Raw genomic sequence first — 17147 nt, 5'->3', positions numbered from 1 at the left:
AGAACACTATACTAAGCACTCTGAATGGACAAATCAGCAACAGATAAACAGTCTCTGCCTATTGACGGGTTTACAGTCTAATCCGAGGAGACAGACAGACAAAAACAATAGCAATAAATAGAATCAAGGGGATGTACATCTCATTAAAACAATAGCAATAAATAGAATCAAGGGGATGTACATCTCATTAACAAAGTAAATAGGGTAATAAAAATATATACAAATGAGCGGACGAGCACAGTGCTGAGGGGAGGGGAAGGGAGAGGGGGAGGAGCAGAGGGAAAGGGGGGGAAAAGGGGGCTTAGCTGAGGGGAGGTGAAGGGGGGGGTAGAGAGACAGCAGAGGGATTACCTCATCTGTAAAATGGGGATTAAAAACTGTGAGCCCCATGTAGGACAACCTGATCACCTTGATTCCCCCAGCGCTTAAAACAGTGCTTTGCACATAGTAAGTGCTTAACAAATACCACCACTGTTATTATTATTAATCAGTTTGAAACAGAACTAAATAGCTATTGCCATTTGAAAATTTTGGAATTTAAATTTTTTTCCAAGATGCAGAATACCACAGAGGAATGGATCACTCCAGTCCCCTAACAATGAAAAATATGAGCATCAGCCAGTAGATTGAAACTAATATGGAATATAATTGCATTGTCTTTGCATGAGTTAGGTACATTTAGAGGCATAATAGGAGATGAAAATTAGGGCGTGATTGACCTACTCTTTTCCCGGATTTCATGAGCAGCCTTAAACTATTTCCACAAAGGGTAAAGGGTATGTGTATTGGACAGTGCATGGTGAAATCATTTTTGAAGTCCTTAAACAATAGTACCGTTATACAGTATTGGCTCGGAAGCATTTATCTAATGAGAGCCCAACCTGAAATACAGAGACTCGAAATTCCATAGTGTTTTTACTTACCCCAACCAATCAAGCAGAACTTCAGTATGTAATTTGGAATGTATATATTGAAAACTTTGACCAGAGCAAAGTACATGTGAACGGCTTCTAGGCCCATCCAAGTGAAAGCAGAAAGCAGAAAATAGTGGAGCATTACTGCGACTGTGATACAGAGGCCAGTATTTCGAAATGTGGTCAACCACGAATTCACCAAAAACATCAGGTTCATCATCATCAGCGCAATGCACAGATTGATGAGGATTTTGGAAGGAAAATCTTTTCGAAGCTTGCTGAAATAAAAGACACAGGCAAGTTATTGTACATGAATAGTTGGACTTGCATTCCATCAGATGTTGCTTTATCTTTGATTCAGCTAGTCAAGCAATACTATTTATTGAGCACTTACTGTGTGCAGAGCACTGAACAGAACACTTGGGAGAGTACTACAGAGTTAGTAGACACAATCCCTGCCCACAAGGATCTTAAAAATAATTTTAAAAATGAGTATGGTATGTGTTAAAGGCTTAATATGTGCCAGGCATTGTTCTAAGTGCTGGGATACATGCAAGTTAACCATGTCGGACACAGTCCCGGTCCCACATTGGACTCACACTCTTAATCCCCACTGTTCACTGATGAGGTAACTGAGGCACAGAGAACTAAAGTGACTTGCCCAAAGTCACTCAGTAGCCAAGTGGTGGAGCTGGGATAAGAACCCATGATCTTCTGAATCCCAGGCCCAGGCTCTATCCACTACACCATGCTGCTTCTCATCTTGCAATATAGCAGAGGAGATGGACACTAAGCCCATTGTGGGCAGGGATTGTCTGTCTTTATTGCTGAATTGTACTTTCCAAGCACTTAGTACAGTGCTCTGCCCACAGTAAGCACTCAATAAATACGACTGAATGAATGAACATAATTTATAGATAGGAGGAAGGAGTAAAGTGGCTGTTTAGGTGAGTCCTTAAGTTATAGTATAGGGTCAAAAGTGCTTCAGTTGGTTGTGAGAACAAAAGTGCGTGGTTGGCACAAAGTGCCGAGATGGTAGTTGAGGAGATAAAATCGGAGGCGTAGAAAAATTAATCAAAGTAGCCAGAGAGAAGTAGTCTAAGTGGTAATGGGAACCAGGAGAGAGCTGTATTGGTGAAACGAAGATTTGGTAATAGTAATAATGTTGGTATTTGTTAAGCGCTTACTATGTGCCGAGCACTGTTCTAAGCGCTGGGGTAGATACAGGGGAATCAGGTTGTCCCACGTGAGGCTCACAGTTAATCCCCATTTTACAGATGAGGTAACTGAGGCACAGAGAAGTGAAGTGACTTGCCAATGTTTCCGGGAGTAAGGAGTAGTCCACGGTTTTAGAGTCAGCCAAGAAGTGTAGGAGAATTAGGATAGTGTAGAGTCCATTTGATTGGGCAAAGAGAAGTTGACCTTGGAGAGGGCAGTGGAGTGAAGAGGACGGAAACCAGATTGAGGAGGTTAAGAAGGGAGTTGGAGAGAAAGTGGATCCAGTGAGAAAGCGGGGAGATAAAGGCAGTAGCTGGTGCGAATAGTGGAATCCACTGAGGGATTTTTCAGTACAGGGGAGAAGTGAATATGTTTGATGGCAAAGGGGAAAGAGTGCCACTGAACAACTCATTCGCCAACAAACAGTCCAGTGTCGCCGCGGTGAAATGAGGCGAGGGAGGAGAAGTGCGTTTAGATTTAGTGCTAACTTCATTACCAAACGTAGACACGAATGAAGAATTCTATCAACTTACTGAAAACCTATGTATGTCACTGATGCAAATCCCAGGAAAACAGACGATATTCCACATCCAGCATATGTTAAAAGGGTTAAGATTTTCTCATTCATACCATCCAAGGCAGACCTGGATAAATCCTGGGGAACATATGAACAATTGCTCACCCTCATCAAGTTAAGCCGTATCGTTGATTAAAGTCATTGTTTTCTATTTTCTTGGTGGACCGTTCAGAGGTATTTTTAGTATCCATTATTTACAGGATAAATAAGGGCGAGTAGAAAAGTCAAAGAAACCGGCCAGTGAACCAGCTTCACTAATGTCTTAAATCACTTTACATGCCTTGAAATTTATATTCTAGTGTGATTAGTTTGAACTTTCTGTCACAAACCTGATTCTTGTTTTAATTAAATGTACTTAACCACCCAAGTTGCTTTATATAGAACAGGCAACTTGCTGTAGCAAAGTAGTTCCGTAACACCAAATTGTCTTAGAGTGGTCAATTTTTCATTTTAAATTGTGTCAGTAAACTCTGAGCAAGTCCAGGAAGTAATCTTTAAATAGCTCCAGCTTTGTTTCTGCCTATTTGAAGTTTCGTTTCACATAGCTGGAAAGCTCTGAAATGTGAAAAACGACGGGATGTGAAGATGCCAGAGAAATCAACTTTGACTATTGAGTGTTCCCAGGATCACGTGCCAGGGGAAAGAAAAAGCCAGAGAGCACCATTTTTGTAACTTTTCCATGCTTATGTTAAATTCAAATATGTTCAGTTCTAGTTTCAGTTATAAAATAAATCATTGTTTACATTCAATATCTTCAGTCAGCCAGGTGCTGCGGAGAAGAACCTTATCCTCGGTCCCCTGGACCTTGAATGCTAGGAAACCTTATGTCAACGGCAGCTATTAAAAAAAATGCGATCTATTTTGAAGGAATAAAAATGGCCCTGCTTCCACTAAAAGATGTTTGCATATAACTTGGTATACCCATAAATTCTATCAGCAATTTAATGATTTGCACAGTTGCCTCTTGGGAAAACTTTCCCAGAAAACTTACCAGTAAGACTCCAAAATGAGTAAGATGATTACATTGACAGATTGTGTAATTTACATTTGTTTCATTCACTTCACATCCCAATGGATTCCATCCACCTAATCCATCTGCAGAGCACAGAAGGAAATTTCAAACCCATTTAGTCTTGCTCATCAATTTCTAACTATTATATAGGCCATATGAGTATATGGTCTAATTAGTGCTCTTAGTTTAGATAGCAAGCATCTTGGCAGGATTTGAAACTAAACAAACTGAAATCCGGCAGGCTACATTTATGGATTAGACTGTATGGTATTGGCCTTTAAAAGAAAGCAAACAACAAAATGCACTTAGTGAAGCTGAATGGGGACTTAGTAAATGCTATAACATCTCTGGATCGCACTATCTCTGTATTTTAACATTCCCTCTCTATCCAAACAAGATGGAATCTATAGCACCAAACCTGCAAATACCTGAATGAAAATTGAACTTGCATTAATATAGTGCTCTGCAATCAGAAGGTGCTTGGCAAATACAGCGCTTAGCAAATATTATTATTAGCAGACACCATTGTGGACCACCCTTTTCTCCTTGAAGCTTTATGCAACCTTGGATTCACTGACTCTCCTCTCCTGGTCCTATCTGACCACTCTTTCTCAGTGTCTTTTGCAGACTTCTCCTCTGCATCCCACCTTTGACCGTGGGGATCCCTCAAGACTCAGTTCTAGATCCCCTTGTATTTTCCATCTACACACATTCCCTTGGGGAACCCGTGGCTTCAACTACCATCTCTATGGGGATGATTCCCAAATCTCCTTCTCCATCCCTGACCTCTCTCCTCTGCAGTCTTGCATTTCCTCCTACCTTTACTCACCTCCCCCCGCCTCCAAGCTTCACAGCACTTAGGTGCATTCCTGTAATTTCTTTATTTACATTAATGTCTGTCTCCTTTTCTGCTTGTAAACTCATTTTGGGCAGGGAACATGTCTGTTATATTGTTATGTTGTACCCTCCGAAGTGCTTAGTACAGCGCTCTGTACACAGCACTCACAAAGCACACACAGCACAGAAATATGATCGATTGATTGATGAGATGTCACTGCGAATCATCAGGCAAGAAAGGAGTTTTATCAAAATGTTAGTCTCCCATACCGCTCCTCTTTCAATTATCTACAACGGCCATTGATGTGAAGAAGTTCATTCATGGTCATTGGGTCCACCAGGTTAACCAGCAGCCATTCCGAATGAGTAGCTGACTCAGCTCAGTAGTCAGCCACCCACAAATCAGAGGACTGCAAGGACCAATTTCCTCTTGCTATCAAGGAGCTACCATTAGAGAGTGACTTTTCTCTGACTCGTAATCCAGAACAAAAATCTCTAAGAAGCGTTTTCTATTTTTCAGACCATTTCTCATTAGGAATTCAAGCAGGAGAGCACCAATATCGAATACTTTTGTTGATCCGAATTATTTCTGATGCCACCAAAAGGTAAAGCAATCACAGAGAACTGTAGATGAGAATCACAGTAAAAAGATAATCAGTAGATTGAATCTGATGAGTGTTACAATGGAAATACTTACTATTCTTCTCAAAGTCCCAATGCACACAAACAACACTGTCATGGTTCTGGGAAAAGAGAACCAAGTTGTAAAAGGCAAATTTTATAAAAAATGAATTAAAACAAAATTTTTTAAAATGAGCCCAGTCAAGTCAATGCTACTACTAATAATAATCTAGTTATACTGATTTTAATTGTTTTTAATATTCAGGGTGTTCTACCCCAGTTTGTAAGAGAGGAAGTGCATGAATAGAACATTAAAGCATATATCAGTCAATCAGTCAATGGTAGTTATTGAGCACTTACTGTGTGCAGAACACTCTACTGAACAGTTAGGAAAATACAATTCAACAGAGTTGGTAGACGCGATCCCTGTCCCCAAGGAGTTTACATTTTACAGGGAGAGACAGACATTAACGGATAAATAAACGGTCTCACTTACAGGCTTGGAATTTCCTTCACACTTGTGAGTGAATGGGATTTTAGAAACTAGACCCATACGTCCTGACGGAGGCCTGGAAGTGTTTAGTGTTGAGTCTGGCTGTTTTATTTTATTTTATTTTACAGACTTGCTCCCACTTTCAGTGAGGTTCCGTTGATAGGTAAAGGTTAGATAGAATTCCTTCTTATGAGGTTGTGGTCAGTTGCCCACTTATTATTGAATGTTCACTACAAATCAGATCTTCTGGGGTACCGATCGACTTTGCTCTGGCGGGGACAAGGTGGCCGTTGCATGTCCAGGCGGCTGTTGGTGAGACTTGTGTACAGTGTGCGTGGGGTAATTGGGCAAAAGCCCGAGGAACAGGCTGGATCCTGTTATCCTTGCTAAGCAATGAACTGGGATTTTTTTAATGGTAATAATGAGCTGATGAACAATGTGCCACATGGGTTCTTATGTTAGGGGTGGATCGAGATATTTAGATCATTTCAATGGACATGTATCAATTGCTAAGACCGGAATGTGAAGCTGAAGTTAAATTAAATTGGGAATGCACGTCTGTTGCCGTGCTCATGTATAATATCATAGCTTCGCTGCCATGGGAACATCAAGTACATGTTTACTTTGGAACACTTGAAAAAGGAGGATGTGATAGTATTTCAAAAGAGGTTCTCTGCATTACCGTAAATCAAAGGAGATTAAATGGCACTTGAAACAGATTTTTTCTCTACGCGTCCCCTTCTAAGTCGTATTCTGCAACCCTCATGACATTGGTGGAAGTTACGTAAAAATGAAGAGCAGCCACATGAACACAAATGTATAATGTATTTGTTTTGGTTAGATGTGTGCAGCTTTTAGGAGAGCAGCACTTTGATGTGAATTTATTTAGTTCTACTCTGCTTAAAGAAGCCATCAGTTTCCAAGGCAATGTAGCTCCCAAGCAATAGGAAAATTTCTTATAAGCAGTAATATCAAGATAACTCCTTCCTACAGAAAAAATTTCTCTTCCAGAAGTTTCATGAAACGTCTCTGAATCTGGGCCTGAATTCTACTTTCTTGAAGCATCCCAAGCTAGTTTTGAAGTTTGGGGACCTTCAGGGAACTTTCTCTTGACTGCTTTGCCATGCTAGTGGTGGTAGTGATGAGGAGGAGGACAATTCCTCCATCTGCCAAGCAGCTTCTTATTCCCAGCCTGATGCAGCATGTTGACAGCAGAAAACAGGAGATGACTCCCTCCTCTCTTCTGGAGAACAGGCTTCCTTCCTTTTTCTGAACCTCCTGGGGCTGGGCAGAGCCTGTGGTACCACTATCCATCTCAGCCCCTCCTTCATTTCCGTCCAGGTCCATGTGCTATATATTTCAGCTCTGTAACCCTGACACTGTTCTGGAACCTCTGCTTAAAACTATCTCAGAATGGAAATTCTCAGGACTTTGTTAGCCTTCTGAAGTGTATACAAGTTAAGAGCGACCGACTCAGTAAATCCAGCCCACCAGATCAGAGGAATAACTGCCTAGACTTGGTTGGGAGCCATCCCAGAATGCCTCGGTACGATCTAGGGCAGGACTGGAAACTTGCTAAAAACAAGATGTGCAAGTAGGATTGCTGATAATCCATGTATATACACAGACACAGCATTTACTCAGTTGTCTGGAAACTCGTGAACTAACCGAGCCTATGGCTTTTATCCTTCCTGTTTCACTTGCCTCCAAGTCACTGGAAAAATCACAGTCAAGACCCCTCTTTAAAAAGTTAATTTAAATAACTTTGAGATTTCAGGATCTGGAGTGAGGGCCTTTTATGACTCTAAATTTGTCATTTTCTTCCCTTTCCACTCCCTGTTGAATTTTGCATCTTTAAACCATTTTCTTCCTCAAGTTTCCTCTCTTCTGTCCTCATTTCTGTTAAAATATTTAAATATGCATTTTTAGGGTTCTCTGAACAACACTTTGAATTCCTGGGGGGGAAAGATCACATACGCACACACATAGAATAGATCATCAGGACACATAGCTTTTCTTCATCAGAGTTCAAGCACGTTATCATATTTATCCTCCCGAAGGCTGAGAGCAGGTATCATTATTTTCACTGGGGAAACTGAATCACAGAAAACTAAAATAGCTAGCCCTAGGTTCCGCAGCCGTTTAGCAGCCATGTAAGTAATGGAACAAGCACTGTTGACTTTCAGTCTAAAGCTGCACGATTTAGACAGTATTGCCATTCTTCTCTTATTTGCCACGAGGCCTCGGCAAATGATTGGCCAAGGAGTGGCCACCTGGACTCCATCTTGCCTGGGAGGCAATCTGTGAGAGGGAGCCTAGGTTTCCATTTTTCTTTTAAATTTAGAGTTGATTCTCTGAGATATTACTGTAGTGATGGTTCTGGTAGAAAATTCCCAAGAAGTGATATGAAATGTACAAAAAGAAGATGGAAAGTAGTGCCCTCTTCATTTTTGCCACATCAAGGGGATCCCAGCATACAGGTGGCTCCTCCCTGGTGACAGATGGTCACAGATCAGTGTGATGCAGTCTCCGTAATGGAAACCAAACATTCTCTCCAGAGTGTGGTCCAACACTGACCCTGGAGCGGGACCAGTCAAGGTGATTACTCAGGCCTCATGCCTTTCAGAGCCCCACAACTCCCAGTATAACAGGCTTTGGAGAGTTTCCGCCGCCATACGGAATAGAGGGGAGCAAGTGGGAATGGTCATGTGCCTGAGTTCCTTGTGCTCCAGCCAGCTGGGCCCACCCTACATACTGCTTTGTTCTCCAGTTCATTCATTCATTCTGTCAGTCATATTTATTGAGCGCTTACCATGTGTAGAGCACTTTACTAAGCGCTTGGAAGGTACAATTCGGCAACAGATAGAGGCCATCCCTACCCGACAACAGGCTCACGGTCAAGAAGTGGGAGACGGACAACAAAACGAAACAAGTAGACAGGCATCAATAGCATCAAAATAGATAAATAAAATACAGCTGCTCTCCAGAGTCTCATTCACTAGGAGGGTGGGGCACCCAGAACACAGGGCACAGGCTTGCCTGGAGCTGTCCCTTAGGTGGGAATAGGAAGGACATTAAAGAGCAGAATTTCCAGTCTTTAACACTCACTACATCAGTGGCGCCCAGTTCTTCCCCATCTAGACTGTAAGCTCGTTGTGGGCAGTGCATGTATCTACCAACTCTGTTGTGTGGTACTCTCCCAGGTGCTTAGTCCAGTGCTCCGCACAAAGTAAGTGTTCAATAAATAACATTGATGGTGATATATGATGATGATGACCGATCAATCTCTCTGCACAAGAGGCCAATCCACCAAAAGAACTTTATGAATATCAAATACAATTTAGTCCCCTTGAAGTCAGGGACCTTGTCTTTGGATCTTGGCGTATCTTTCCAAGCACTTAGGACAGTACACAGGGGATACCCAATTGAAAACCAAAGAGTTAAAAAGGGAAAACCATTTTTTAAATGTCTGATCAGAGACAAAACATATTTTACCTTGCTACCATCAGTGTGCTGTAAAATAATGACAACAGGGTCAGCCAGATTCTGAATTGATTCGTTTGCCACACTGGCACTCACAACATAGGTGGTTAACATTTCATTTCCGAAGCTGCTGTCCTAGAGCACAGACATACAAAGGACAGGGGTTTGGGTTATAATGCAAATCATTTCCATTTTATAAAACAACCTAACTTTTAGGGAAAATGATGCACAGAATTCATGTGCAGAGATGGAGATTATGGAAATGGGCCTGAACTAGGGTACCATTGATGGCACTTAAAAATACCAGTCCCCGAATTACATGATGTCATACAGACAGTTTTGCAAAATTCCTCCCAAATCTAGTATTTGTCCTGGGGGACCCTGGTCCCTCCCACTTGTTACAGTGACTGTGTTCCTTTCCCAGATATGTGTGAAAAAAGGTACTTCTTTTTATCAAGTGCAAGAAAAATATCAAAAGCCCTAAAGACGTTCATTTACAGGACTTCTTCAAATAAATGATGGCATTTGTTAAGCACTTACTATGTGCAAAGCACTGTTCTAAGCGCAGGGGAGGACACAAGGTGATCAGGTTGTCCCACGTAGGGCTCACAGTCTTAATCCCCATTTTACACTTGAGGGAACTGAGGCGCAGAGAAGTTAAGTGACTTGCCCAAAGTCACACAGCAGACAAGTGGCAGAACCAGGATTTGAACCCATGACCTCTGACTCCCCAGCCCAGGCACTTTCCACTGAGCCACGCTACCTCCCAAGCTCTGAAAGGGAGGGTACGTTAAACAGGGAGAGCTGGTAGACTCCAACTTGGAAGTGATGGTCAACGATACTGGAGATCTTGGTGGGAGCAAGATATCACTTCTCTTTTCTTCCCACTTTTGCTCACTCTCCCCATCTTTCCCATCCTCTCTTTCCCTCCTCTTTCTCCTTCCATTTCTCCTCAACTCCCCTCCTTTCACCTCTTTTTAATTTTTCCTTCATTCATAGGGCCTCCATCAGCTACCTCAGCCCTCTGTTTATTGCTTTTTTCTCACTAGTATCAAAGCTCTCATTATTTTTACCTGAGGTAAAGTTGGCAGTTTTTGTCTGCTTTCCTCTCCCAATAAATTGTCCAGTACAGCAACTGTGCCTTTTAACTGTGCCTTTTACTTCTACTGTATGTTTGCAAGGTCCTAGTATACTGCTCTGAGCACAGAGGTGCTCAATTAATGTTGAGGAGGAGGAAGAGATGATGATGTTTGACCTCATCTCTGACTGGGTAATGTTTTTTTTCCCCTCCCCTGAAGAGCCAACTGAGGCTTTTGAGGGCCCACTGGAGGCATGAAGAAGAAGGAGACCATGCTCCCATTAAATCTTACTCCTTCAAAGCTCCCCACAACATCACCCCTGCATGCAAAATGGAAAGTTAGCATCCCTGGACCATAGGATCAGTGAACATTTTCTAAAATGAAATTACTTACTACAAAGAGTGAAGTTTGTCCAAAGAAATTAAATGTTATCGTGTGAAAGTCACTGGGAAGAAATTGGTCCTTTAGTGTCCTGGGCAAATATATAGATGCCAAACTCATCTTCTGAGGCAAAGTATGTAGATAAATCTTTGAGAAAAAAATGAAATAAGAATATATATCCCTGGACATTTTATACAAAATCATTTTACAAGTTTTGAAGCTCGGCACCCAAATTACCAGACCCCATACTTTTTTTAACCATCTTTAGTTTGTGCAGCATAAATTTTTAACTGCCCCAGCAGAGAAGGCAGAAGGGTCTTTATAAGGCTAATAATTAATTCATTTAAAGCCATGGAGCAATTTACTCTTTTTAAAGGTTCTTTTGAGGACTCAGTATGCTTTCAAAAGTTTAAAATGTCCTATCAATTTGCAAGACCAAGGTGAAGGGTGTTCTAAAGGTTTTTTTCCTCCCTAGAGTATATTGTTTTCTGAAACTTAAAAGAGGAAATGAGAAATTGCTTCAGTGAATAATCCAATTTAAAAGAAATATTCTTCAGCAAATGGATGCTGAGAAAATATCATAGCAGTTTTTCCTATTCAAGCTGTGGTGGTAGGGGCACGCATAGGAAGTAAATGAGCCTTTCCGGGACAATGGAATAAATACCCTGGATATTGCATTCTACCTTCACTTTGTCACCAAGGCAGCAATTTCTCACCCAGATTTATCTCTGAAGATATGGCAAAATCAAATACTGAAGCTCCTTTCTTTGCCCTCCTCCCACAAAGCTGTGTTCAGCGGTTTCTTCTTTGCATTCCACGTTTCCACCCTGAAAATCAGAACGCTAGGTCAAACTGCATCTTACCTCTGGATCTGTACCTTCTGTGTATGAGTGAATACCAAAAGAAATGCCTTCAAATGATTTGTTCACTTTCAGCACAGCCAAAGCAAGTGTAGTCACAGTCATATTTGCTGTACTGCCAGGAAATTCCATCTTCTCACCTACTCTCTCAATTATCCTTAAGATTCTTTTAAATGGAAAGTAGAAAAGATTCAAACACATTAGCATCATTTTTAGATAGTATTGTTCTGACGTATTTAATCAAGAAAGGCTTTTACTAGAATTTCTAGTTGTCAGCTGAGTATTGAACTGTTTTTGCTTAAGTAATTTTCTATCTGTGTTTTAGAAATTCGGCCGTATTTAGTGAGCGATTACTGTGTGCAGAGCACTGTACTAAGAGCTTGGGAGAGTACAATACAACAATAAATAGACACATTCTCTGCCCACAATGAGCTTTCAATCTAGAAGATAGAAGGTGTGAGTGGCTAGACCATCTCCTTTGCCATCAATTTAATTAGTAGGCTCAGAAAACTAAGGTATTGCCATCCCCAGCTGAACTAGACATCTGAGCATCAAAGTTTTTCCTCACCCTTCATGCATATCCAAGATTGTAAGCTTGTTGTGAGCAGGGAACATGTCTACCCATTCTGTTATACTGCACTCTCCCAAGCGCTTAGTACAGTGCTCTGCACAAAGCAAGCCTTCAATAAATACGATTGACTGACTGATACCCATTTGAGGAATGACCGATCTTTAGTTACTGCTTAATGCAAACTCTCTGAAACTTGCAGAGCTGCTTAAACCAACCCCAAATCCACCAGGCAAGGAAGTGTCAGTAAGTGACTTCTTCTGAAGGGTTTCCTGCAAATTCTTTCTATAGGTCCAGTCTAAAGATGGGCATCATCACTGGGGGCATTGTCTACTAGCCTCAAGAATTGCTCCATCTCATTTTACGCTTTATTTTTCAAAATGCAATCAACGATTGTCTGTGCTTATAAGCTTTAACCTGAACGGAGATTTATATTTTTACAACAAAGGGTAGTGGATATATGATTTTAAATTATCCCCATGAGGGATTAGCATAAAACCTCAAGAGTTACTACCACATTTGGTAGAATTCATTTCTTCACAACCCGGAGGCAGGTAAAATCATTCCATTGTGCTACTGAGATGGTCTAATCCCTCAGTTGAATTGACGAGAGGTAGATGTTATGTTTTGCAAAGAGAACCAATTTATCAAGTGATTCCATTACTTACTCTTTGCTAACTGCTTGCAGTTCAGATTTAGAAGCGCCATGTTTGTTCTCCAAAAGAGTATTGATTATTTGTAATACAACCTGCACAAGATTCATGCTTATCTCTTCACATTTTGAAATATCAGATAGTTTAGAAACAATAATCAATATCTCCTTTTGATCCAGATGTGTATAATTGTTCATCAGATTTAAAATGTGCTCAGCAACATCATTTGCATTTTCTGGGATAAATTTAAAACATAAAGACCACATTATTTTTTTTTAGAAAGTACTCTATTCTGCATTCTCTCATACGCTAATGTCTAGAGTTGATGAAGTACGCAGCCTATTCAATACGAGGAAAGAAAATGTTTAGAATCGCCCACTCCACCCTAGCTCTATAGTCTCATGAACTATGAAAACTCATCGAGGACCCTCCCCGCAAAAAAGGTTAAATTTTGCAAAACATGCACCAAATCCCAAAGTATTTCTAAATATTTCTTTTTCAATCTAGTTATATGACCACCTGCATATTGAAGTTCAAGCCCAAAAAGTGCAGACCCAAGATTTCTGGGAGTGTCAGCTTTGTGGCTGTGGGCAAGTCACTTAACTTCTCTGTGCCTCAGTTACCTCGTCTGTAAAATGGGGATTAACTGTGAGCCTCACGTGGGACAACCTGTTTACCCTGTATCTCCCCCAACGCTTAGAACAGTGCTCTGCACATAGTAAGCGCTTATCAAATACCAACATTATTATTATTATTATTATTATTATCCATTTAATCTTCAAGTTCTCGTTAACTTTTGTGCTGACTCTGCGTGCTATCCCAGAGACTTCAAAGCCACTCTTCCTTCTTAGTCTATTTCTGGATCGGTTTTGGCAAGCCTTACATCCCAGCACTTGCACTGGAAAGAGGGGAGTCATACAGATTGTCTCCTCAGGGTGAGGGACTGAATCTGAGACTACTCACTGCGCATTGCCAGCCAATAGGCCAGATAGGTAGTCGAAGACTAAGATTAAAGTGTTCTTTCCTCCTTGTAAATGTACTGCAAACTCACCATCACTTATGACAATGACTTCAAGATCCACGATCTTTTGTGGAAGTTCTTGAATCAGCTTACATTGGCTATATTTGGCTTTGTCCCATACAGATTTTCCACTTTCGAGATTTATCCGACTAGTAAAAGAAAATAAAAGGGGGTATTAGTTTTTATCCCTTTTTTTTTCCCAAAAAGTTACTCCTGATTCCTTGCGATTTCCTGCCCCGCATTTAGGTTTTAAGATCATTTGGTCTCTTTCAATGGCCCTACAGTCGAGGACATAGCTGGAGGGACATGTGACAGTCGATGCCGTTGAATCAATTAATCAGTAGGGTTTATGGAGTATATGCCATGTGCCTGCTTGGGAGGGTACAAGGAAGTTAGAAGATATGATCCCTGACCTCAAGGAGTTTAGAATTTTAGATTGTGAGCACCATGAAGGGTAGGGACCATGTCTAATTCCCATTTCCATAGTCATCTGGAGTGTTCTACACACAGTAAGCGCTTAATAGACAGGGCTTAGTGGACAGAGCCCGGGCTTGGGAGTCAGAGGTTGTGGATTCTAATCCCGGCTCTGTCACTTGTCAGCTGTGTGACTCTGAGCAAGTCACTTCACTTCTCTGGGCCTCAGTTACCTCATCTGTAAAATGGGGAGCCCTACGTGGGACAACCTGATTACCTTGTATTTACCCCAGCGCTTAGAACAGTGCTTGGCATGTAGTAATCACTTAACAAATACCATAATTATTATTATTATTATTCTGACTATTACCAGATTTTAGAGTGAACATTTGATACCGATCATAATTGAAACCATACGGAATATAGTTTAGCAAAGCTTACCAATCTGCACTACCAGCAAGTTATATACATCCTCATGCCAGAAGTAGGCTTGGGTGGTCACCCAAATTTTGGCGGGTGAATTTCTTAAAATTATCTCCCCACCAGCAGACTGTGAGAAGGGAAGAGATGCCACTGCATTCATTCAGTTGTATTTATTGAGAGCTTACTGTGTGCAGACCACTGTTCTAAGGGCTTGGAATGTACAATTCGGCAACAGATAGAGACAATCCCTGCCCAAAAACAGGCTCACAGTCTAAGAAGGGGAGACAGACAGCAAGCTTAATTACAGGCTCAGTCATCATTCCTTGTGGCCTCTTCCAGCTGTCACTGAGGCAACCTGGAACTGGGAAAGCCATCTTGGCACTCTTCAAGGCTCCCAGACCGCTCTATATTGCCACGGTAATAATAATAATAATAATGTTGGTATTTGTTAAGTGCTTACTATGTGCAGGGCACTGTTCTAAGCTTTGGGGTAGATACAAGGTAATCAGGTTGTCCCACATGAGGCTCACAGTTAATCCCCATTTTACAGATGAGGTAACTGAAGCACAGAGAAGTTAAGTGACTTGCCCACAGTCACACAGCTGACAAATGGCACAGTGGGGATTCGAACCCACGACCTCTGATTCCCAAGCCCAGACTCTTTCCACTGAGCCGCGCTGCTTCTCTGTCGGAAGCAATGCATGTTGAGAGAGGATGGGTGGAGGTCTGAAGGAAGAGAAGAAGAACTTCCCAAAGCCACCTTTAAGGCAGAGAGACAGTGGGAAGGTGGAGGAAACCCTCTCACCTCATAAAAAGAGCATATGGTACTGTTTTAGCGGAACAAACCCATGGAGATTTCTTATTACTTACCAAATTCTGGTAGCAGTGTTCTCAGGATTCTTGACACATTCAGCTTTGGCCATTTCCGTAGGATCCGTCGATAACCACTTATACTTCCCTTTGTATCTGGACAGGGTTTCACTTTCTTTGCAGTTTCCTGGTTCTAAACGTCAAATTTGCACACATTTTTGACAGACCAAAGGAGCTAAGAATAGTGAGCACTTTTGTGTTCCATCAATCTTATGCCCCCATGGAAGTATCGCGGAAGAAGGATTTTCCTGTGAGGCCACATGATCAAGTAATACTATAATGATGATGATGATCATGACGGTATTTGTTAACCAAGGAATGGGTGAAGGTGTGAGCTCAGCTCGTTTAGAGGTAGCCTGCGAAATTGGATATAGAGTGTCCATCATCATTTCAGTAGTTGGGAACCTAGTGGGCATCAGAGCTGTTGTGATGTGATCTGTGTTTTCAGTAGTCAGAGAGGGAGGCTCTGATCGGGATGGTGTATTTGCAGGAATTATCTCTGAAATCTTAAAAGAAAATATTATTTCTTGCCCAGTGAGTCTGTCCTCTCCCAACCATTTAGATTGGTGGGAGTCCCCTGTGAGCCAGAGATGGTGTCAGAATCAATAAAACTCCGTAGTCGGTATTCAAACTATGACCACCGCATAACTCAATAGATAGTACTCCACAAATATTACTTGCTAGGACCATCTAGATGCTTAAAATGGGAAAAGCACTTAGGCATTCATTTGATCAGAGAAGGAATTGGGTTTTGACAGATAGTCTTGGGCAAAGCCACACTAAATGCACTTAGACTAAGACTGCTGATTTAAAAACTGTCTCCTCATAATGCATTGTAATGAACCATCCTATAGTCCTCTAGAGAAGCAGTGTGGCTTAGTGGCAAGAGCCCGGGCTGGGGAGTCAGAGGTTGTAGGTTCTAATCCTGGCTCTGCCACCTTCAGCTGTGTGACTGTGGGCAAGTCACTTCCTTCTCTGTGCCTCAGTTACCTCATCTGTAAAATGGGGATTGACTGTGAGCCCCACGTGGCACAACCTGATTACTTTGTTTCTACCCCAGTGCTTAGAACAGTGCTTGGCACATAGTCAGCGTTTAACAGATCCCATCATCATCGTCATCAAAACCACGTCTTTCCCCTTGCCCTGTAAACCTCCCCAGCAGAGTGCTCATAGAGGGCCTTCGATGAATATTATTGCCTGACTCACTGAATCTCAGTTCTGGACTCTTTGGTGGGGTCACCGGGAGAAGGAAATGTTTCTTCATCCACCATGGAAGGGAGAAGAGGACTGTGGGTAATCTGGTTCTCCTATTTCAACCGCCATAGTCCCAAATTTGTCCAAAACATCTTTTAGAAATCTATCAACTAATCAAGTACCCCTCAATCATCCTTGAGCATTTGAATAAAGAGACGCCTTAGTACAAACTGTTGGGAAATACATTTGAATTGAAATGAATGGATTGAATATTACCTAATTCTTTTACATTCACATCTTCAGACTTCACTATCAGAGTCAGGTGATTTTGTGTGAAATTTCCACGCGCAAGGTTGTCAGATATTTTAGCCTTTATACTATTAATCAATTCAGTTGGTGCTTCAGAAGAATTAGCCTTTATGATGGCGTGACAAGCATAGCTAAAAATCAAAACAAAATATATGGCATATATATGTGTGTATACATATGCACATGTATACATATATAATAATCACAATTGTGGAATTTG

At 41.4% G+C, this 17147-nt stretch overlaps 1 protein-coding gene across 1 annotated transcript in view; it reads right to left on the bottom strand.

Annotated features, from left to right (window-relative positions):
• The window catches only part of ADGRG4 (adhesion G protein-coupled receptor G4), a 45056-nt gene that overhangs the window by 9357 nt on the left and 18552 nt on the right, over positions 1-17147 (bottom strand). Inside the window, exons 7-17 of the mRNA XM_039912448.1 lie at positions 16895-17058; positions 15425-15557; positions 13748-13866; positions 12712-12931; positions 11479-11641; positions 10631-10762; positions 9168-9290; positions 5256-5301; positions 3701-3804; positions 2666-2787; positions 924-1192 (exon numbers count right to left, since the gene is read on the bottom strand). Of these exons, the coding sequence (XP_039768382.1) occupies positions 924-1192; positions 2666-2787; positions 3701-3804; positions 5256-5301; positions 9168-9290; positions 10631-10762; positions 11479-11641; positions 12712-12931; positions 13748-13866; positions 15425-15557; positions 16895-17058 (1595 nt within the window). The remainder of the gene's footprint in view (positions 1-923; positions 1193-2665; positions 2788-3700; positions 3805-5255; positions 5302-9167; positions 9291-10630; positions 10763-11478; positions 11642-12711; positions 12932-13747; positions 13867-15424; positions 15558-16894; positions 17059-17147) is intronic.

The sequence above is a fragment of the Ornithorhynchus anatinus genome, chromosome 6 (assembly GCF_004115215.2).
Source record: "Ornithorhynchus anatinus isolate Pmale09 chromosome 6, mOrnAna1.pri.v4, whole genome shotgun sequence".
NCBI classification, from domain to species: Eukaryota; Metazoa; Chordata; class Mammalia; order Monotremata; family Ornithorhynchidae; genus Ornithorhynchus; species Ornithorhynchus anatinus.
The sequence above is the reverse complement of the archived record's forward strand: the minus strand, read 5'-3'. Positions and strand labels throughout refer to the sequence as shown.